Here is a 24,383-nt window from a genome sequence, read left to right as displayed (position 1 = left end):
ACCCAGTCTTCTCCAGTAGATGGCATTATTTACCAGCTGAATTATTTTTTCAGCCTTTTCCCTGACTGAAGTTTTGATGCTCCTTTTGTGCTTTAAAGAGAAGGCAGGAGAGACAAGGGGACTAAAAAAGCCACTTCGGTGTTGATAGCACACCAGTAGAAAGAGCACTTTACAAACACTATGACAAAAGAGTGACATAACACCTAAAAGGCAAGTATCTCTTACCTTCAATTGTGATGTTTTTCACCAGAACTGGTTTTACCACCTTGGACCCCATGAGAATCCCTGTTGTTCTCCAGTATAATATATTACTACCTGATTTCAAAGTTACCTGCAACAATATGCATGACAGTTAGCAGGCATCCCCTCACCAAGGAATTATTTCTTACTTACATGACTTAGATTTTTTGCACCCAAGCAATGATCCTGGCTTTTCCTGAGCTGCTTAGTGAGTCAAGAAGTAATGGGGAGACACCCAGGCAGGTGCTGTAGAGACTTCTCTGAAGAGTGCCAAAGTGGGTGTAATAAAAAACGTGTTTGACACCCCAGTTTAATGGGAAAAACACCAAAGCTGCTTTTGAACTTGTAAACAGAACTAGGAAAATCTGTTCCTGCCTTTATCCAGCTACCCCTGGCACTCAGGAGTGTTTACCTCTAGCTGAATATTCAAATATAGTTTGTTTTTAAAGCCTTGAGATACAATTTTATAAACAAACTCAAAGGGGACAAAGATTTGAAAATCCAGGCTCCCAAGTGAGTTTTGTATATAGGCAAAGCTTTAAAAATCGAGCTTTGCCTAACACTACAATTTCATGAACACTACGCCAGCACAAACCATGGATGTCCCAGGCCACAGCCCCATCCTCCTGCTCGTTCCTGACCCTGAACAACAAAGGAAGCACAGGAAACCACCCAGCTTCCAGCTGCTTTGACCTACTTGTCTTCACAGCGTGGTTCAGCAAGCAGCTGCATGAGCCCGGGTGGTGGGTTGGTGGCACCGTGGCCAGGACAAGCAGGAGGAGGAAGGCAGGACTACTTTCAGTAGTGTGATGGTGTCTGCTGACTTCAACTCGCCTATATTACTACAGCATCATTCTACCCACTAAGAGCAGCAGGTTTACCAAGACCCTGCTTGGCCTATAAAGCTGTACCATATCTACTAGTACAAGATGCTCTCTGCCAACACAGCAATGCTGGCCTGAAGGTGGTCTGTCTTTGTATAACTACCCTTACACAAGAAGAGGGATAAACTCTACCAGTATAAGGGTCCAGCATATAAGGCAGTGCTGAGCAGCCCTGGCAGGGCTACAGTTTTTTTCATCTAGGTTAGAGTCCAAAAATTCAGCGAAGTAGAGACACAGCACATACTGTCCCCCACTCCCCAGACAACTACAATCCAGGGAAGCACTGAGAGCTGGATTACTGCAGGCAACAGCAGAAGTGGGACCACATTGATTCAAACTTCACCATTGTCCATGGCGTAGAGATACCTAACATTAGCTGTGGTGCAGCAGGACTAGCATGCTGAAAGCAGAGGCTGCAGCAACTGGAATGCTGGGGCCAGAGAAGCTGGCATGACTACATTTGCAGAACAGATAAAAGCCTCGAGGAGAGACAGAACAGCCATCACACCTGGTTCACATTTATATTTCAGCCAGGCATGCAAACAAACTTCATATCAGTGGACTTGCACTTGCACATCCCAGACAATGAGCTCAAATAGCACCATCTCCCATGCAGACACAGTCTACTTCTTTTGGTTCACCCAAGTCAATGGTCTGGCCTCAGATCTGCCTCTCAGTCCGTGCTAGTCACCCCTTCTGACACAGCTCTCCTGCCTCCCAATGTGACTCGTGCAGGGTTTGCACCTGAGCTAGCAGGCGCTGCCAACCAGAGCTGGCTCGGGAACACAGTTTGTCCTCCAGGAAGATAAGCAGACAATGGAAAACAGAGAGCAGGCTGCTCTCTATGCCAATAAAAACCTTCTTATTCTGGCATAATGTCATCTATGCTGGGCCATTGCTGGCATGGCTCTGGGAATTAGGGTATGATGGCCTAGTGGAAAACAGGCGTCAGCATGAGGTAATAAGTCTACACGTGGTCTGTGCACCGAACAAGCTCAGCTGGCTGGGCTACCAGCCAGGGAAAGGGCTGCTGCTCCCAACGTGGACACACTAATGTTTGCCACAGGAGCCACCCTGGTGCTGCTAGCTTGCTTTTTAACAGGGTAAGTTCAAAAGCACAAGCTGGGTGTGTGCACTTGGGAATAAAACGCCAGTCCCGCCTGCCTGCACATCACACACGTGCCCACCACTCGCAGCCTTGGCTGAGTGACAGGGAATAATCTCATGGCCTCACAAACAACTGTTGTAGAAGATTGCAGTTACAGTCATGCCGAGTGATTGTGGCATAGGGATTTGCATGAATCTGTTTAGCCTTGTAAAGCACTCAATTCAGGGAAATCAATAGAAAATTTTGTATCTATATCATTTGCTTTGGGATCAGCCCCCTAGAGATCTTGGTAGCTTTGCCCATATTGCCAGCAAGCTGTGCTTCTTCACATGCATTCACAGGATATGATCCTTGTTTGTTCAGAGGAAGTCACAGGCATTTATAAATGGAAGGAAAAAAAAAGAAATAAAAAACTTTACACACTTACAGAATGAGAGCCCCATTCCCCGTTGTCTGTCAGCTTCACCCACTTGTCTGCTGTAGACTCCATCTCTTTGCACTGGTCATTTTGTATCTGTTAGTTAAAACACAAGATAGTGATCATAATCAGATGCATCTCTCTGTCAGCATAATGACTGCTGGCAGGGAATGATAAGATTCAGCTTTGTTCCTGTTGTCTACATATTTAGGATGGCAGCTGCCTTATTTGTGGGGGGAAAAAAGAAAGAAAAAAAAAAAAGGAAAAAACTTTCAAAACCTGCTAGCAGCTTACAGTGCCTCTGATGACAGCAATCCTGATGCAGATGAAAAAAAGAGCAGGAGGAGCAGACCTCAACCTTGTCTTCTCATTGTCTGGTTAGATTTGGATGCTGAGCGTCTTGACGTGGCTGCTTCCTCCTTCTCCCAAGCCCACAAGATCCAGTTCTCTTAAACCTGGAGGCCCTGAGCCCCCAGATCGGGGGGGAGATAGGAGTGGACAGCCCAAGGCTAGAAGACAAACTTCTTTCTCCAACATGCTTTCAGGTGCAGCCAATATATACCACCTCTTTGGCTCCCTGCCTCCTGACCTCAGAGATGAGAGCGATGTTTTCCAGAGAAAGAGTATGTGCCATGGGGTCTGTTCTGGCAGAGGTACAAGGCCAGTTGTCCCTTGGCCAGGCCCAGTACAGCTCTACAGCTTCTCCTTACAGCAGGGTTTGACACTTGGCCTCAGAGCTTTCCACTCTTTTCTTCTCCTAGCTGTCTTCTCTGAAGATATAGTACCAATTCTCTTTGATGTATGAGCTCAATTACTCAGCCTTTATTCCAACAGGGAGAAAGGCCATTTCAATGCTTTGCACTGCAGTTCAGAACACCTGGGGTCAAGTCTCTTCCTGAAAGTTGCTCAACATCCTATCTGAAATAAGTCATGTAACCCCACATCTTCCAGAGCACCTGCACACTTAATTCCTACCCAGACCTACAGCCCGGGGGTGAAGAGGGGAGAAGAAGCACCTAAATAGGAGGCAGATCCCTGATTACGTTCCACAATCTCAGCCTCAACACCTTTGTGTCTGACTTCCTATCTGGAAAATGGTAATAAGATAGTCTATTCTCACAAGATGCAAAATGATTCAATGTGTAAAAAGAGTTTGGGAAGGGCAGTAAGGAAGGGCACAATCAATGGGTATCTAACAAGAAGCATCCACACTTCCTTCCACCATTTGAGAACATCTTGCTTGGCCTCAGACCAGTAGTGCAGGCACCTGTGCCTGGCAAAACTGAAAACTTCACCGTTTCCTGGCGATTTGCAATCCACTGCCACTGAAATGCCACTGTCCAAAGTTTCATAGAAACATAGAAAGGTTTGGGTTGGAAGGGACCGTAGAGGTCATCTAGTTCCAACCCTACTCTCCCCAACAACAGCTACTCTAGTCAACCTGTGCCAGGGCCTTACCACCCTCTGAGTAAAGAACCTCTTCCTAAAATCAAATCTAAATCTACCGTCTTTTAGTTTAAAGCCATTCCCCCTTGTCCTACCACCACACCCCCTGACACAGAGTCCATCCCAGCTTTCCTGAAGCCCCTTCAAGCCCTGGCCGGCCGCTGTGAGGTCTCCCCAGAGCCTTCTCTTCTCCAAGCTGAACACCCCCAGCTCCCTCAGCCTGGCTCCACAGCAGAGGGGCTCCAGCCTCTGATCATCCTCGTGGCCTCCTCTGGACTCGCTCTGATACATCCCTGTCCTTGTGCTGGGCCCCAGAGCTGAACGCAGGCTCCAGGTGGGGTCTGACGAGAGCAGAGCAGAGGGGGACAATCCCCTCCCTGCCCTGCTGCCCACGCTGTGTTGGTGCAGCCCAGCACACGGTTGGCTTTCTGGGCTGCAAGCGCACATTGCCGGCTCGAGTTGAGCTTCTCCTTAACCCACTTCTCCTAAGAGTTGCTCTCTATCCATTCATCACCCAGCCTGGATTTGGGTTTGGGATTGCCCGGGACCAGGTGCAGGACCTTGCACTCAGCCTTGTTAAACCCCATGAGGTTCGCACAGGCCCACCTCTCAGGTCTGTCACGGTCTCTCTGCATGGTATCCCTTCTTCCAATTCATTCCATCCCTAAAGGATGATCAAAATCATCCTTAGATATATTTAAGTACAAAGATATGCTAAGGAAAAAAACAAATAAATAAATAAATAAGTAGGGCTTTTAGAGGAGTGTTAAATATGTAATACTGAGAACTACTGAGAGTTATTTATTTGGGCATTTCTATAAAGGTTATACAGGGCTGCACCACTCACTGATTCTTGAGAAGGGAATGACAAATTTAAGGAGGTGAATCACTGGGACACGGATAAAAATGATAATCAAAGAGCCATTTTCAAATCTAGCACTCAGAGAAAAAAATATATTCGCTCCTTTGCGGGAGCAGATCAGTCATCCAGTAAAGCAACTGGAGCTAGGATTCATAATCCTGTTACATTCATCTGACAGCAGAAAGCATATTTGCTGCTTTCGCCCTCTGAAGAAGGTGGAATAGTCTAATACAAAACTGAAATGGCTATATAATATTACCCGCACTGTCTGTTATCTAAGTGCGATAGATTGCAATGATGTAGCATTAGCGGGGTGCTTCCAACACATTGTTTTTATTTTCTTTTCTCATCCTTACTAAGGATAAGGACACTTTGCACTTTTGTCAGAGCTTCAAGAAGCTTTTACCAACACCAGCTAAGACCTCACACTCCTGTGTAATAGCCTGAGCAGTGCTTTTCAGACAAAAAACAGAGCTCGCCAGACAGGGAGAGAAGCGGTAACAGAGACTGAAGATTTCCAGTCCTCTCCTGTCCTGATCTGCCCTCCCATTAAGTCACTCTCTGTCCCAAACAGCAGGTCCAACACTGCCAGGAAAAGCAATGCAGCTCTTGGTGGGAACTTCCAAAGCATCTCAGCAGCTTGGGGCACCTACACTGCACTGCAGAGCCCAGTGCTGGGAACCCCCCAGCTCTCTGGACCCCAACCAATCCATCCACAAGGGCAGAACCAGGCTGCCTTTCCCATTTGGGTCCCATCTGATCAGATCATTTCAGTAATTTGGATCCAGCGTGGTGTAAGCCCAGCCAGGCTCCTCCCATCCAGAGCTATGTAAAGGGAGGAAAGAGCTGAGTTTGGTGTTCTTTTCTGGATTGAAATTTTACACTGTATGGTTGGATTCATCATATAAAAGGCCTTACAAAAAATTCAAAGAAGATGTTGTTGTCAATATACTGGTATTCAAAGAAGACAGAACCGGATTTCTTCAGGTGCACGGCGTAGATGAGAGAAACTGTACAATCATCCCTGTTCGACTCTATGTAATTCCCTCGGGGCGTCCATGAAGAGCTGATGAACGTAAACAAAACAAACCTCAGCTCAGATCACAGGCACCAAGGAAACATTTCTTACAGCACAATACAAAAACGTATTATTTAATAAAGAACCCAGAATCCCACAGTAGCTAAATGCAGCGGATTTGTTCTTGGGTTCCCATTTATTTTTCACTTTAAAATAATATTTATCATTAAATCTGTTCATGGGAAGAGATATGGTACTAGAAATTTAGAGCCCCAGCCTACTCAGTAAAGGTTTGTAATCAATAGGTCCAACATATTTTCAGTCATATCCAGAAACAGCCTCCTGCAACCACCATCAGTCTCTAAATAGGCTGTGAAAGTAACTTTTAGCCACATTTACTATACCATGACCCGAGAGCTTTCCAGCTACAAATAAGCACAGATCCGAGCTGGTCTTAGACTCACTAGCTGCTGATGAGTCCATGGAGACCATGATGACAGCAAAGAAATGGCTAAAAATGTTGCTTCCCAGCAACTCTTGCTTGCCATTACTAGGGCTGTTTGCCCTCTGGAGAGCTTAGGTAAATCATTAAGCTGGCTTTGTGCAGCTGAGAGGTACAAGGTAACCACAGTGGGGCTTTACAGTGTCTGCAGCACTCTCTGTACCTATCCTTCCTGCTGCATTGTGTGGTTTTACACAGATTTTCACTTCTGATAGAGAAATATTTCCCTCTGTGTTTATGGAACTGAGCTTTGCCTAATGCCATTGCCTTTGCCAAACCCCAAATTTTGAGGACTCTGTTCCAAAGAGTCCACACCACTTCACTTGTGGATCAAGGATGTTCTATAGCATAAATATAATTTAAATCACTCCCCAAAATCATGCAAGGCAGAACCCTTCGCTGGCTCGGCTGCAGGAGCCCTGTCCATGCCAACAACCCACCTCCAACCACACACACACTGCTGAGCAAAGACCTGTAGCACACGGGTGCAGGAGCTCTTTTTAAGCTGCCTCAAAGTTCACCCAAAGCAAGGTAACCCAGATGCACACAGCACTTCTTACTTGTTGCAGCTGTCAGCTTTATTCTCAGCTGAGCCAACTGCCGTGTCCATGAAAGTCGCCACGTTGGAGAATCCTGCTGGCAGCTCGTCCCACTCATCAAACTTGATCCCGCTGCCCAGCGAGTAGGTCCCCTCGGCACATTTGCTGCACACCTGGTTCTTCATCTCCAGGTACTCGCCAGAGGCACAGGAGAAAGCTGGGGAGACAGACATTTCCAATGTATTAATGGAAGAAATTAATCCCAATGAATTTCCATTAATTTTTTGCCATTTAATTAATTAAGAGTGAACTGACACTAACAGGAACCAAACGGGAATGTCCAAACCCCAGGAACACAACAGCTGAACTCCCAGCATGGCTTGTGAAATTCAGATGTTCCCCAGTGCCTGTTTTCTCACTGACGTGGTGGCACTGAAGCCAAATCTCAGATGAGGGCTCCTGATTCACAGCTTGTCTGCATTGTCAAAACAAGATTTAGAAACGAAACCTCTACCCACAAACTGTGCTCAGAAGCAATTTGTGAAAATGAGGGCTTGTAATACAGTTCCCCTCACTCTCACTCACCTGTTACACCTTGAACTCAATTAAAATTACCGGCACCTGAGAGAGCAGACTCACATTACCCACCTGTACTATGAAGAGTACACAGTGCTACACCGACTGTAATGTAACCATACAAACCTTGGGTGAAAGCTGCAGACCTAATCCAAAGCTCTCTCCACATTTCTCTTCTAATGGACTGCCTAAAAACCATTGCACATCTCTTCTGATAGACCAGGTGGTCTTGAGAAAGACCACCAATGAGCCTGTGTCTAGCAAATGAGGTTGACTGGGGTGCTGTCAGCATGCTGAGAAAATAAACACTGGCTTCCAGCATAGAAAAGAGGAGTTAAATGTATGTAACTAGGAGAAGTATAATTTAGAAGATATGTACACGAAGTGATAATCCTGCTTTCCCACAGCCCTGTGCTGCATCTCACCCTCTCCGAGACTCAATGCCCTGGATGGAAACCAAATGAGCACTTTCCGAAGCACTTTCCAATATCTCTTGGGTGGTTGGAGGGTTTATAAACTTAACTATGCCACTCAACCCAAGTAGAACACAGAGCGAAGCACACAACTCACATCCCAAGAAATGCTGGGAATTTTTACTGAAAGTTTCACACGTGCCACACTGTGCAGTGACAGATATTCCATAAACTCACTTTGAGAGGCAGAAACTCACAGTCTGAGAAGCTGTGGGACGAGATCAGACTGCTAGCCAAAGCAGTGAAACCAGCCCAAAACAGTTGACACCAGCTCAAGTCCCACCATATGTGGTTTTATAGATGTGCTGATGTTTATCTAACTGCAGAAAAACTTGTTTGACAGTAAGAATTTTGAGAAAGATGTGGCTGCGTAACAGCAATTTCCGTCCGAACCCAACCTGCAGCTCAGGCTCCCATTTGTGAGCCCGCTCCCACAGCATTTCTTTGTGTAATTGCCCTTGACAGGCAGCACCGGAATGCAGATAAAAGGTCCCTTTTGATGGAAGGCTCTGCCAAAGGGTCATTATCCCCTCTTGGTCATATCGACATACTCTCAATGTGAACCAGTGGAAGTCAAGTCAACAAACCTGTTCTTCTAACCCCATCGCTCACTGGTGACGCACCAAGACTGAAAGTGGACAGGATGGGTGCTGGGGGGATGTACACAAGGAAATCCTGCTGCAGTGGGAGCACAGCTTTCTTCAGCCACCCAGAAACAGGCTGTGAGCACTTCCCCATGTGCCTGCCTGAATCGAGACCACAGACAGTTCAGCTTTTCACCTTAAATGTGTAAACTTACTGTTTTGGCAATGCTGATAAATCCTGCCTTGTTTTTTTCTTGAAGGTTGCGGAGAGAAACCATCAGGAAGGGAAATAAAAAAGTGAGCTCCATCCTGACATTCAAATCCTTTAACAGCTCCGACGTTGTTTTTTTTTTTAAGAAAGTTAAATAGCAAGAAACGGAGAGTGCTGCTTAACCACACATTCCAGATTTGTGAATTTCGAATAAGGAGTCAGTAACCGAGAGAATTTTGCTGCCATAATGAAGGCGCAGCAGGCAGCAGAGCCTCCTCTTCAAACTGAGCGAGGTTGAGCAGAGATTATTGCTTTAACTGGACTAATATCTTTTAACTCCTTGCAGCCTGATCATTTTAGAGAGAGAAAAAAAGGGTACAAGAGATCAAACAAGCTGCCACAGAGGGCACTGCCATCCATCACTCACCTTCCATGTGAGGGATGAGCCTTTTTAGGTGGGAAATTACCTTTTTTCTCTTTTCTAAGAATCCTGTTTCAAAGGGAGCAGCACTTCCCATCAAAACACATACATCTGCAAGCAAACTAGCTCTGAGCATGCCAGCTGCTTGACAGGTTCAATTTGGGGCTGAATGTGGCTAATGGCAACACGAGCCACTTTCGACATTGGAACAGATGCCTCGTTTGGGCTCCTTCCAGGTGGTGGGGAGTGGCTGGAGGGGGACAGGGAGGAATGACCACGAGTGCTGGGATGGTTTCCTCTCCTGATGTTGCACAGCTTGCTCTTCCAGCAACAGGGGAGCCCAAAAGCCAGGCCAAAATTTCACCAATGCAAGCAACATCAATCCAGGTGTTTGTCCCAGCTGGAGATGGGCAGGCTGTGGCCATGCCCAGAGGGACCCCGTAGAGCAGATGTGCCAGGAGACACTTGCCAGGGGACAGGGCTCAGACAGATGATCCATCCCAGGGCACTGGCGCTGTGCCTTGCTCGTGGCTGCTCTGTCTCATTACAGACCCAGCAACCCCTTGTCCGCAGAAATGGTTGGCAATATCACAGCACTGCTGTGTTTGTGGGGGTGACACGGGCAAGCTGCTGTCAACGGGAAGGACAGCACCATCAAATAGGAAATTAAGTTGTGAGTTGAAGTTACAGGAGTCTACATCATATATTTTGGGTGTCTGCTCTCACTTGTCACCCCTCTCGCTTCATGCTCCCAAGGGAAAATTAATCCCCCTGCTTAGAAGTAGACATTGCAAACACCACCTGCCCCTGACCCCAGAAAATCATTTGATTAAGCATTCAATAATTCATTTTTGCAGAAAACATCCTTATTGAATAGTTCCCCATGTGTGTATGCTGTTTTGAAAACGTAACTAGGGCTGCTGAATCACGTAGGCAGTTCTGAAACCCTTTTCCAGAACTATTGATCAGGTTCAGACATCACTGTTCTAAAGCATATTTTTGTTCTCCCTCTCCGACTGCAAACCATCCTATTACACCTTCCAAGCATCAGCTTGGGTGCTACACACCAGCTTACACACGTTGTGAAGACCAAATTTGATCTTCTGTCTCTCTGTGAAAAAAAAAAATGGGAAACACCTTAAAAGGTTTTGTTGTGGTTTGTACAGGGAACTAGTCTCGGTGACAAAAGATGCTGCAATGTACAGACACTGCCACGTGCAGCAACACACACTCATACGTGCATGCAACAAAGCTGACACAGATTCACTTCATAAAAAATTAACGAGAGCTACAGGGCTAATACCCACCAAAAGCATTGTATGAGTCTTGTCAAACAGACCTCATTTCATTCTTTAAAAGGATTACAAGCCACCTGATAAAGGTGACTGAGCGGATGTAATAGACTTCAGCTTTCCAAGACAATTAACTACGTTTGGCGTGTCATTTTGACAAAAGAAGGCAGCACCACACAATACCAGTAAAGCACATCTTAATTGGATTAAGAACTGCCTGAGAAACAGATCTCAAATGGAGCTGTCAGTGGGTGGGAGATCACCGCCAAGCAGGGAGGATGGGGGCAGTTCTGCCTCCCATGGCACTAAGTCACATTTTTATCAATAATCTGCAGGCAAACAGGAAAAGAACAGTATTAGAATGGGGTGAGAGACTGAGTGGTAAACCTAAAGGCAGCGCAAGTGATTCAGATCTGTTGGCAGTCCTGAACAAAGTCAGTGTGTTTTAATGAAGTCAATGGTGAAGGTAGGCCACTGAGGGCAAGGAGCTCCAGCCCTGCCTGCAGAAGGCACAAACACGTCCCAAAGAGCAGAAACCTGAAGGTTGGAGTGGATCTGCTATTCGTCAAGAGCTTTCACTGTCATGATGTGCAAAAAGGAGCTAATGAGATCTATGGATATATTCAGAGGTGGAGGTAGAGATGTGTAGGATGAAATGTGTGTATTATGGGCAATAGGGCTGCTCTGATATTAAATATGGTTCTGCTTCTGCATTTTTAAGAGGTCATTGCAAAAAAAAATAATAAATAATAAAAGTAGGACTTTGAATACTTTCAAGACTAGGGATAATGTGCCTTGCAGTGAGAGATTTAAAATGCTTAGGCTGTTTAGTTTATCAGGGAAGACTGAGAGTCAACAATAAATATATAAGTAACTCCACGGGGAGAAAATATGGGATCCCACTGACTCTTTAATCAAGCAGGGGACTGCATAAGAATAGCTACCTCCTGGAAGCTGAAGCCAGACACATCCAAATTGGAAATAACATGCACACGTTTAATAGCAAGGATGACTGATCACTGGAACAATCTGTGGTGGCATGTGATGGACCCTCTGTCTCTCAAGTGCTTTATACCATAACCGGACACCATATGGAAGAAAAGCTCATGCCAAATACAAATTATCAGCCTCACCATCGGCCTAACTGAATGCATTTTAATGACCTGGGAGGTCAAACTAGCAAAAATAATTAATCTCCCTCCTCTTAAACTCTGTGAGTCGAGAGTGATGGTGTCTTACCTCCCTCCTGGGGTACACCATCAACACGGGGCGTCCTGAAACAGGAGCCCTGCCCACTGCATAGCCGCTTCCAAGAGTGCCTGTAACACATTGCTCTTCAGATCCGATAGCACATTACAATCACTTTGCAGACGTGGAAACAGCTCCCCAGAGGGCAAAACAAACCATAAGTGGGCTTGCCTCACTTGATCTTTGACTGCAAGGGTCACGTGCTGCCTTTTAGCACAGCTCTGGCCCCCCTGGTGATTTCAATGGGCTAGCGCCAAAGTTGCTTGGCACATTTCTGTTCTAGTGACTGATTTTAACACTCTCACCTTGCCTAACCTCCTAATGCTGGTTAGGAGAGGCTCATCACTGAGCAGGACTGGACTAACAAGGGTAGATCCTCACGCATATATTACTGCTCATCTCCTTCTGAGGTCTGAAACCAGCTTCTGTAGTGTTTGCTCACATCAAATATCTCTCAGATATTGCTGTCCTATGAAGGGGATATTTGGGATTTCACCAGAAGATAAATCAAAGCTGCCTCGATGCCCGGCATCCTCCAACACCAAACCAACAACCTATTCAATTGCTTTCCTCCCTTATGCTGACTTGGCCCCTGTCTTACACCTTCCCTCAGCTGGTTTCACATCCCACACCACTTGTGCCCACTAATTCTCCCTCTATTGGTCTTCTCAGTAGGCATTTACCTCCAGACATTTCTCATTAGTGATACCTAAAATTATTTCTGCTCTTCTGTCCATTTTGAATGTTCATTCTGTTCGTGTGCATCTTTCCTTGCCCCCTGGCTCTCAAAAAAAAAATAAATAAATAAATAAACAAAAAAAAAAAAAAGACACAGGATTGGATTTTGCCAGATTATAAAATTAGAAGGGGTAAAAATTAAGTGATTCTACTTAAACCAGTGAAAGTATACAGGAAAGATAGCCTCAAACATTGGCTTTCCAACTCTCTCTCTCCATTCCTTTGTTGTGCATTCAGAGTCCCTGCAACGTTGTCATCTCCTGCAGGCAGGCTCTGAGCTGATTTATATCTCACTCTCCCATGGGCAAAAACCGTAGCTCAGAAAGGCGATATGAGGTTGGCAGCATCATGCAGTTGTCCCTCTGAACAGCTGCTGGGTTCAACAGATGCATGCCACAAACCTAGATGGGAAGACGTGGCCAAGGACAAGTACATCGAGCCATCTGTTCAGTGATACCCTGGGACATCAGGGTCCACATGACATGGCACCAAGGACCAACCAAAATGTGGGATGAAGAGAAAAAAAGGAAAAAAAAAAAAGAAAAAAAAAAGTCAAAGGAAGAGAGGAACTCATTGCTTTATTATTAATGTTTCCTATAATCTCAGCCAGCTTCAGAATGTCTTCCGTGAATAATTTATACGAGGCTTCTCCAATAGACTGTGAATAATTGATGTTCGTTTTCTTCAGTCATTATATCCCAATGTGTTATCAGGAACCAGACTGAATCTTAATTTAAGGAAAAAGTCTGTCAAGCCTGTTTGGACTTGAAATGCAATCACACTGAAAGGTAAGCTTACCTGGACAAGAGTAACTTCCATGGAAGAGACCCTTCCTTTTCTTGAGAGCGAATATTTTCTCCTTTTATCCAAGAAATGATGAAATAAACCAACACTTTTTCTGGTTCACCTCTTTGACAGGAACAGTACAATTTTCCCCAGCTGGTCTGGCATATTTTATTTTTTTATTTCATATTTCATTTCATCATTTAAGAAGAGATTGGACTGTGCACTTAGTCACATGGCCTAAACTTTTGGGCAGACCTGTGCGGTGCCAGGAGTTGGACTTGATGATCCTTATGGGTCCCTTCCAACTCGGGATATTCTATGATTCTATGATTCTATGATTTTTATTATCACTTTTATTTCATCAGATGGGCACTGAAAGCTGTGGTTTTGGAACTGGAATATTCAGCATATTCATGAAGGAAGTGGGACACAGAGTGAAAGACAGATATTACCAAAAGGTTACCACGCACAGTTGCTGCCCGGGATACAACAGCCATTGTAATGGCTCAGAGCTGGAGATGTCAGGGAGCACAGTAGGAAATGTGCCGTAAGGTGAGTGAGTAGCTCTCCAGTCCCTAGTGGGCTCGTTTCCATTGCTCGCCAACTGGCTTCTAGTGACTTTTGAGTTGCCTTTTGCATTGGGCTGGCAAACGTGACCCAGGTCTTACAGGAGACTCTTGTCCTGATGCAGCAACTGGAGAAAGGACAGGAAATCCTAAGGAACCTCAAGTGACCCAAAACAGCTGTGTCTGAGCAACTTCATTGAGCTTGAGGTATCCACTGACTGGATTGCAACTGGACCTCAAATATCAACTTTGGATGAAAACACTCAGCTACCTCCACCCTATTCAGCTGATGTGATAAAATCGTCATCGTGATCACGCCTCTCTGCTTGCCTCTCATCCTTCTACAAAGCCGTAGCAAACCTCAAGGTCTTGCCAGCTTCTTTCCAGTTGGAAGAGGACTCAGAGGAAGCTGTGTTTAACTTATTTAATTGCGTTGTGTACACAAGTAGGGCAAAGAAATCATCAAAGGACACTAAGGCCAATCTTTCTCTTGCAAGTCTCAATACACACACCAACGCACAGTTCTCAGTAACACTTCCCTGGGAATTAAACTCTGTGGGTTCAGAGCAAACTCTTCTGATTTTTTAAATATTTACCTAAAAAGATCTATGCTTCAAAAAGCCAACTGCGACTTTTTCTCAAAAGACACTGTATTCCTCATGCACAGAGGAAAAAGTCTGGAGCAATTTCTTGTAAAATTGCATTATCTCCCAGGACAACAATACGCATTAGGAAGACATCCAGGCAGGAAATGCCAAGATAAAATGTAGCCTCATGTCTCAGCCCAGGTGAGAGCCCTAATGCCATCAATAGGATGTACCTAGCTGACTCAAGTTAGAAACATTAGCTCATTAATAGTGTTGCTGCAAGAGGAATGGAAATACACATCTGTAGGAGTGCTTTGCTAAATCACAGCCTTTCAGCTGTGGCTCTCAAACTGCCAGGCACACCACTGCCAGCTCAACATCTTTGATCCTTGGCAGCCTTGTATTAATTCCTCGGTTTCACAGCAGTCCTCAGAGCAGTGTCTGCTGCTGTATGATGGTCCCCTCCCCGTTGCACTCTAGTGTGAAAGCATCTCTTGTTCCTTTCAGGAAAAAAAAAAAAAAAAAAAAAAAAAAAAAAAACAGAAAAACTTTCCTAGAAATATGAAAAAAGCTCAGATAAAATTGAGTTGCCCAGTCCTGCAGTCCATATGCACAAAAGTGCCCCTCTATATGACCACGACAATGAAATCTATTTCTTGCACATCTCGCTGTTCATGCCAGAGCTGGCTGCAGAGCCAGAATTACATACTATTTTTTTTCTCTCTGACATCTTTAATTACTAGGTAGAACATAATAGAAGGGCCGAATCTACAGCAAATTGAAAAATGCTCAGATTCCCTCAATTTTATCCCTGCTATGAATCCTTTTTTTTGGTATTCAAGTTTGAGAGCAACTTTCCCTATGTGAGGAAAAATACATGCTGACCAGCAGCTTCATGGGACTCATATGACTATTCAGCTGACAGGGGAAAAGGGAAGGTGTTAGTCAAAAGGAGGGAGAAGGTCAGAATATATCATTAGAGGACGCAATCTCAAAGATGGAGGAATGAAAGCAGAGAACTTCTGAATAGACTTCTTGAACATTGCCTCAAAACAGTACTTTCCTATAGCCCAGGATACCCAACGGCATCTGTCACCTCGTGTAAGTATCTACATGCATATGCCCAATCTAAATGACGTGATTAAACACCAGCAGCCATCAATAATAGCTTGATCTCATTGTTTCTTCCAAGGTGAACACCCAAAGCAGCAATGTCTGAAAAAAACATTAGTACATGAAGGTTGCTAGACAAGATTTAGTCCTTTCAAGCCATGAGAAAAAAATAGATACATGCCAAGTTCTCAGAGCTATGCTGATATCACCATATTTGCTCTTTTTAATTGAAACAAAGAAATCCCAGCCATTTCAAAGCCCTTTAACAAGACCAGAAAATAACCCTCAGTGAATGTCAAATAAAAAGGGGAAAAAAAACCCTCTCTGATTATGTGTTAGGATTTACCCATTTGCTTCAAGAGCCATAACCCTGGACTTCTCTAAGGCTTAAATAAATGTCACTGTTTAATAAATAGCAGTACTCACAGGCAGATATTTGTATGTACATTCACATCTACAGGTGCTGAGGCCATGGCCCAGGCTGCCCGGAGGAGCTGTGGCTGCCCCATCCCTGGCAGTGCCCAAGGCCAGGCTGGATGGGGCTGGGGGCAGCCTGGGCTGGTGGGAGGTGTCCCTGCCCATGGCAGGGGGTGGCACTGGGGGGGCTTTGAGGTCCCTTCAGACCCAAACCATTCTCTGATTTTATGATGTACATGTGCAATAATGTAAACATGAAAGAAACTACTAAAACTTTTCACTGCTATTTTCAAGGCTTCTTCAGCCAAATTTCTAAATTCTAGGTAAAAACTCTGGAAGAACAAATTATTTAGCATGAAGACTAAAAAGAATTTGCCTGAATACAAGCACTAGTTGACAATGAACAGATATAAACTGACACTTTCTATCAGAAGGCTGTAGCACAAGCACACAGGTATTGTCAGGTGTTTAACGTTATTTTATATTCCCCATCTACACAGGTATGTATGTGCATACATACATGTACTGTCTTATAAAATTTGCATATGCCCAATGACTTCAAGGGAATTAGGATCAGACCCACTCCTTTCTAGCTCAAGTTACCCTATTTTATCAGAGACAGAGAGGATATCAAACTCAAAAGGTTTCTATTCAAGTTTAAACTTCTGTTTGTTTTCCATTGCAGAAGCAGAACGGTAAAATCAAAACTCCTGCGGATCACTTCAATTGCCTTAAAGTGTTATAAAACCTGCAAGTCTTAAAAAGGTCACTTGCCTTAATTGTGTCTAAAGTGCACAGCAATTAGCAGAAAGATCTATATCTCCTCCTGTGGTTTCCTAGGAGCAGATTATACAAGTTTGAATAAACTCAACAAACACAGCTCAGTAACAATAAATCAGGACAAATTTTGCTCTCAGGACCCAGTATAGTCCCTTGTAAATAAGGATGCTGTATTTTCTGGAGTCAGTGGAGCTTTCCACAGTTACTATTTGGTGCATGCTCATACACCTTGCCTTAAAACTGAAGCACGTTTCTGATTTCCAGAAACTTTCTCCTGCATTAGTAGTACCAGGTAGAGGTGGAATTTGCTAAGCAGAACCATTAATAGCTCCATATTATCAATGTTTTTGTGCCTCTTTTGTTAAGAAAACTTTCTAATTATAGATGGCATTTGGATGCTGACTCTGACAGGGACCTTACCAGTCCTTTTTTCCCTTGAACACAGTAAATTCATCTCCTTTTGAAATTGTTCTGTTCATTATACTCAGTAAAGTTTTGTTATTAATTATGCAAATAGCGCCACTAAAATTAACAGATGTTTATGAGATGAGGTGCAAGCTCATTTGTTTAGGCTGACAAAAAAAAAACAACATGCAAACAAACAAAAATACTCTCATCATTCTATGCAATAAGAGAGTTAATATTAAAAGGAATTTGAGGTCAAAATGTGAACCCGTTGAGCCCTTTTTGTTGATGAAAACAGCTCTGAAGAGTGAATCAGTGCATCTGTGCACAGCAAGGGCACGCTCTGAACCAGATATTTGGGTTGTGCTGGAGTGAAGGGAGATAAAGAGAGGAAGGGAGAGAGACAAGGAAAGAAGGAAGGCTCTGTGCTCAGACCTTTAATCTGAGTGTAAAATACACAGCATATGGTCAGGCTGGTGGAAGAGCCCGACTGTGGCCACCAAAACACACAGTAGCGTAGTGTCAGCAGGAGCACGATGCCAAATCCTGCTCCTACCATCAGGCCCCAGAAGGTTCCCGTTAAACACCACATACAGCCCACACACCAAAATAAAGGGCTTTCAAAGACACCAGCCATAGGGGGGTTCAGGCTTAGCCCCAAGAGCAAACTGCTCTCATCGACTGCCATAAATATTTTCCATTGAAAAAGCCAAGTATAGTACCCTGGTGGCTGTGATCCTTATCAGCTAAATTCCTTTCCTGCTATCAGGCTTGTGAGGAGATTAGAGCAAGACCTGTGGTAATTAAAAATGAACGAGACCAAATTAGTTAAGCATGCTGCTGATTGTCAAGAAGTAACGGAGCGATTCAGGCAGTCTGGATCCCACTGATGGAGGCTCTGCCTGCCACCTCCCCCAGCTCCATCCTCCGTGTGTGTACCAGACCTCCAAAAAGCCCTTAGTAAGCACCTGGAGAGGACATCTTAAACATGAAGCAGAGGAGAGCCATGAAGAGAAGCTTTAGGAGTAATAAACTTTGCCTTTTTCCTAGCCAAGATCCTCACTGCACATTTCATGCGTCTCTTTCCAGGATTTCTTGCAACTGTGATGTGTCGGTGTCAGGAGCATGACTCATCTCTGAGCAAACATGAGCATGAAAGAAAGAGCAAAACGAGGCCATTGAGGAGCATTGGCCAGGCAGTCATGGCCATTCCTGAAGGTAACACAGGCTGACACCAACATGGGGACTGAAAGTGGTGCTTGCTGCAGCCCCACAGAGCAAGGAGATCAGAAAGAGTGGCAGGAGTGAACTGTAGAAAGGTCATGTTGTCTCAGTGCATTGAAATTGAGCTTCTGTCCTGCAGAGCTGCTTCTGCACCATCTCTCCCACATCTGGGTCACGGGGCAGCAGCACTTCCTGCAGCATCAAAAATACCTGCCCTGTGAGGTTCCTTCTTTCCTCCTGCCTCCAATCTGCATAGGAAAGATGAGGAGGGGAGCGTGGCAGGAAGGGATGGTGGGTCTTTATGCTGCTCTGTGCTCATGGCAAGGAAAAGGCAAAAATATCCTTCGTCTTATACCCAGATTATAAAGTAGTCAAAATGTGACAGTCCTTCCTACTCTGAACCCTGTGACTAATTCTCAGAGGGATCAGTCTTCTCTGCAGGTAAGCTTGGCTGATGATATTTTTGAAAACCCAAAAAAGGTCTCGATCCTGACATGTTTTGGAGACTACAGCCATGCCAGGAAATGCTGGCAGTCGCTCTCAGTGGGTCACCGTCCGCTGTGCTTTGCAGGTCAGCATACGCTTCAAAACGCAGCAGAGCATGGAGATACCCAACCTAATTTTAAATGGGATCACTTGAATGAAAAGCAGGAAAACACAACATCCTGAAAATGAGCACATCTTGAGACACCAACCGAGCTCCGTGCCACAGTTAGATTGCCCCAGATACGTGAAGCACCTGAGCTAATACATTTTTAGCAATCTCAAGTGTCTTTGCACTCCACTGGAGACCGCAGTCTAGACATATTTACAGAGATGATTGGAGACGTTTAACATATTGTGAAATCATCTTTCCAATTCCTAGTTCAGGCACAATTTAAACAGAACGACTGCTGAGTGTTTGGAAGCTGAAGAGGTTCACGCAGTATTCTCGGGATCCAAAATTTAATGACAGCCTGCAAGTCACTTCTGTTTTCAGGGAGGAGTAAAGATCAATAGCAGATATTCTCAAGCGGCAGACATTTCCAAATAGATGAAAACAACCGCAAACAAAACATCATGAAGTCAGCAGCAGTGGCAGATGTGTTCCAAAAAAAACACATTCTCACCCAGATTCTTCCGTATCCACTGTGTCCTAGCTGCCAGCAGGGACCACTGAGGGCTTCGCCAACCTCCAGGAGACAAAAAAAGCTCTCAGAACTCATGCTGCTATACAGCTGCAAGGCTCTTTTAAGAGCAGAGACACAGTTGGCTCAGCTATATCTTAGGACTACTGGAACGCAGTCATACCTTCTAAAGATAACAGGTCTCCAAAGCTGGAAGTCACCCCATTTGTGGTGATTGTACTGTGGTCCACAGCTCTGTAGGCTGAAGGACTGAAAGAGAAACCTCAAGGGAGTTTGGGACTCTACCAAATATCAGGAGGATTCCCAATGTCAGGGCGCTCTGGCATAGGGTAGGATCTACAAGATGGAGCAGAATCTAAAGTGTAGAATGGACAGAAAGACTCATCTCAAAGCACGTGCCAACCTGACGGTATTTCTCAATACTCCTTGGGATGAAAACACTAGGCCTATGAGAAAACATTTGGATATTTTGCTGTAAAATCCACCATGTTAGCCAAATCCAATGTAAGGGATGTAATGTAAGTCCAATGTAAGTCCCAGCGCACTCTGACAGTGACTGATTGCTACCGACAGAATCATGTTTTCAGCCTGAAGGATTGGCTGCTCTTAAAGCAAGAGGTGAAAGACTAAGAGATGTGAAATCTAAAATGACTTTTCCAATCAGAATATAGCCAGACATTTCCTAAAGCCAGATAATATACTACAGCGAAAAAAAAAAAAAAAAAGACCTACATTAACTCTGCTGCACTCCCAAGAGCCCAGACAGCTGACATCTGAAGGGTTCAGTAAAAAAAAAAAAAAGTCAACTATCCAATTGCTTCTCAAAGCAGCTGAATTGCCATGGGACTTAAAAGCAACACTACAAGGAGCAGAGGCATCTACTGAGATGAGTTTTCCAGTGAATTTAACAGAATCCTGTGTTTTGTATGTAATATCACAGCCAATCTACTGGGCAAAGCTTTCCTCTCGTCTAACAGGGTGCCAGAAATGGAGAAGCTGTTGTTATAAAACAGTTGAATTTCCCTTGGAAGTGATTTAAGACCAGGAAGGCATGGAAATAAGAGGAGAAGAAATGGGGTAAGCGCACCGTTTGTTGAAATGTGTACCACAAAGCTAAGGAGAATGTAACGCTGTTGGACCTTAAACCATTTATCACAAGGTTTACAAAGAAATAGTGTACATCAGAAAAAATGAGTTATGCCCAGGTACTTCAGAGTACACCAAAAGTGGTTGTGCATCAGAAGGGATAATGCTATCTGCTCCTTTAAAGTGCAGACAGCAAAAAGTAAGAGGCTTGAAGTACAAGGGAGACTCAACAGCAGGAAAAAAGATAATAATAACAGGAGGGAAAATTAATAGGACAAAATATATAAGCAAGTATCTGGAGAGCTTGTGGGCTCTTTATCATCAGAGGTCCCTGGAAACAGCCCAGCAAACATCAGCCACAAATTATAAAGTCAAAACTATTATAGCCATTTGGGCTAGGGCATAAATTAGGGGATCACCTGAGGTGCTTTCCAGTCCCATAGTTCTGTAATCGAATATCCTGCAGGTTTACATAGATCATACATGTAAAATCCCAGAAACAAAATGCAAGCACCAGGAATGACACAGGCAGCTTTTCAGCTGATGCTTGCAGGTAATCAGAAATCTTCCCATGGTCAACGCTGCTATAGGAAACATTTATGTGCCGTATGCTGGAGCATGTGCTGTAATGAAATGAACAATAAACCTTTACAGGAGGAGAGTCAGAAGTGAATAAAAAGTCACCTCTTCTACTGTAGTACTGAAAGGACACGGCCATCATTCCTTCCATTTGTCAGATACAATGATTCATAGCCCCTGCTAGAAATTACTGAGAAAATAAAGCACTGCTAGGATCTGTGGTGAAGAGAATTGCTAGAGCAAGCAAGTGTGATGGGAAGGAGCATTCAGCCTGGGAAAGCAGCAAAACAGCAAGGAAACAGTTCAAATGTGCTTGTAGAGTTTACTTATGACCCCAGATGCAAAAAAAAAAAAAAAAAAAAAAAAAAAAAAAAAAAAAAAAAGGATCAAGTTCTATGAGAATACTCTGAGTTGTTAAAATAAATAAATAAAATGCAAAAGCTTCATCATGAAAATAACACAGGACGATAAGACATTTACCATTAGTTATGGCATTAGCTTATCATCAGTTAAACAATGCGGGTGATGAAAGCATGGACACCATGCAGAAGTAATTTGGCCACTGCTCATCACCATTTTGGCCAGTACTAGAACTGAACTGGAGAGCTGCAGAACATTACAGAACATGAGAGGGGATCTTAAGTGTGGTAGACAGGGGGATTTGGCCAACCTCTTTTCAGTGGTCTGTGGGGACAGGACAAGGGGCAATGGCCACAAAATGGAGCCCAGGAAGTTCCGCCCCAACATGCGAAAGAACTTCTTCACGGTGAGGGTGACGGAGCCCTGGGACAGGCTGCCCAGGGAGGTTGTGGAGTCTCCTTCTCTGGAGACATTCAAGGCCCGTCTGGACGCCTACCTGGGCAACCTGCTCTAGGGAACCTGCTTTGGCAGGGGGGTTGGACCCAATGATCTCTCGAGGTCCCTTCCAACCCCTACAATTCTGTGAGTCTGTGATTCTGTGATTATGGCAGCTCAAGACAAGCAACCACAACTGTTCAAGAGGTATTGTGGTAGATGTGGCTTGTCTGTGAATTACCACACAGGGGTACCTGCAGCAGGTATTGACGAGTTTTACAACTCTGCTGCAAAGACAGTCCCTGCTCCATAGCTCCAAGAGACAAGGAGAAGGGCTGGAAGGGGATACATGAGAGACCCAGAAAGGAAGGACAACTCAAGGACACTTGGGACATCGGTGACAGAACTAGGAAGAACCATATCACCTGCATCTCAAAGCCCTTCCATGGGACTTTGTTGGCGTCAGTGCCACATTGGGTAAATAGCACAAACAGACAGAAATGGTCTGTAAAATGAAAAGTGACATACTGCATTCCTTCCCTTTCACGGGGTCGGGTAGTCCAGAGCACTCCACCGACGGATTCGGGACTGCCACCCTCCATCTGGAGCCACTGCTGTCACACTCTGTGTACTCGAAGTGATAATCTGTCTGCAAGCAATTACAAAGAGTTTCAGTTTCATCATAACATTTGCATATTAAGCACATTAATCAAGACCAGGATTAGCAAACTCGGTTATAATTAAACCAGAAAGGAAGTAGCTGCCATGGAACATACTGTGCAGCACTGCCGCTGCTTTGATGATCACCGTGGATCATCACAGAGCAAGCACAAAGCGTGCCCAGAGCTGTGCTGCACAAATGTAAGGCAGAGGGGGTGGGATTTGCAAAAGCACTTGAGAGAGGGGACACAAATTCCAACAGAATTTTGTTTCCTAGTCTCTTAGAGCAGGATTGATCCCAAACCTCTAGCCATCAGTGTATCTGACCTCCAGACACCTATCCTAACCTATGCTGCCCTAGAAGCATGTCCTCTGTGCACACAAGGATCACCCGGGGGCAATCTTTTCCTGTTCCTCCTATGACCCCTTGCAGCAGTGGCATGCCACGTGGTGGAGCACGGAGCAGAAGAAAGGGAATTAAATGGATAAGGGTACTTCCATGCTGACTCTGGTATAGATTAGTGCATCCCTGCAAATATTCAGCTGACTCACAAGAAGACTTTCAATTCTCATTTACTTACAGAAAACCAAACCATACCAAGATTAATATTTCTCCTATTGTTACCATAATTCTCCAGAGATATTTGGGTGTTAATAAAGTCCTACCTAAACATCAATAAAGCCTTTGATATTTAGCATCCAACTGCAAATAATATTCTGATTGCTCTGGAATTAATATCTTTATGGTTCAATAAAAGTCTTTGTGGCTCAACTTATGGGTTAGAAACCTAACTAACAGCACACTGGAAACAAAAAATAGTTGGCTCAGAAATAAAGCAAAGCATAAGAAGATAGGATAAAACCTGCAGCCATACGTGAAATATGATATACTGCACTCTGAACACCCTGAATATACTCAATTAAAATTCACATTTTCCCTTTTTCATCTCATTATACAATCTTCAAGGAACAGAAAAAAATAGTCCTTAATCATCTTGGTACTGAAATCTGCCTATAAGGCAACCAGAATATATATGCAACATATCTGTAATAGATCCATCTCCTAGTTCATATCACATAAGAAAAAAATATCTATTAAATTAAATATGCAAGCCTGGAGTAAAGCAATGCAAAGGATATTTGCATTCTGAACCTGACTCATGTTCAGACCTCTTACTTTTTTCTATTTCATATCAGGTCAACTAAATTACAGAGAGCAGTTTGGTATCAACAATCCAGGTTGCTCTCAGAGCCACCCTCTGAAAATGCACTTTGCAGATGTCTCCCCAGCATGCTATCCCTTTGCAGCCAGGAAGGGGCTCTCAGAAGTGATGCAGCTAGCAAGGATGCATGGCACAGTGCAAAAACATCCCCTCTAATGGTATCTGAATGTGAATATATCACCTTAGAGTTGAAGCTCAGGACAGCAGCAAAATTATACATAAAAATGTTGTTCTGCTCTCCTTCCAAATTCAGGCAGAAGAGTCAGGTCTCAATCTCTCCCCTACTTCCACGGACATCTCTCCAGCTTTAACCAGCCAGGTGAGGTTTCCAGGGGAGACGTACCCAAAACATGTCCTTCCCTGTGACCACCCCTGTGTGTGAGCCTCAAGGCTCACAAGGTAAGTTATGCAGCACAGCCTTGCTCTTAAACAACCTCTTTCCATTGCCTTTGCCTACTACTTGCTTAGTTCCTTT

The 24,383-nt window shown here is 44.4% G+C and overlaps 1 protein-coding gene across 4 annotated transcripts in view; it reads right to left on the bottom strand.

The window, feature by feature from the left end:
* ELAPOR2 (endosome-lysosome associated apoptosis and autophagy regulator family member 2) overlaps positions 1–24,383 on the bottom strand; it is a 102,384-nt gene that overhangs the window by 29,505 nt on the left and 48,496 nt on the right. The window contains exons 2-6 of one of the 4 annotated variants that reach the window (XM_040548038.1): positions 22,554–22,674; positions 7,039–7,234; positions 5,877–6,024; positions 2,660–2,746; positions 226–331 (exon numbers count right to left, since the gene is read on the bottom strand). In XM_040548038.1, the coding sequence (XP_040403972.1) occupies positions 226–331; positions 2,660–2,746; positions 5,877–6,024; positions 7,039–7,234; positions 22,554–22,674 (658 nt within the window). Of the gene's footprint in view, positions 1–225; positions 332–2,659; positions 2,747–2,944; positions 4,135–5,876; positions 6,025–7,038; positions 7,235–7,338; positions 7,525–11,813; positions 11,833–22,553; positions 22,675–24,383 lie in introns of those variants that run through there. The other 3 variants (XM_040548044.1, XM_040548052.1, XM_040548063.1) reach the window with 3 other exon arrangements.

Source organism: Cygnus olor, chromosome 1 (assembly GCF_009769625.2).
Source record: "Cygnus olor isolate bCygOlo1 chromosome 1, bCygOlo1.pri.v2, whole genome shotgun sequence".
NCBI lineage: Eukaryota > Metazoa > Chordata > Aves > Anseriformes > Anatidae > Cygnus > Cygnus olor.
The sequence above is the reverse complement of the archived record's forward strand: the minus strand, read 5'-3'. Positions and strand labels throughout refer to the sequence as shown.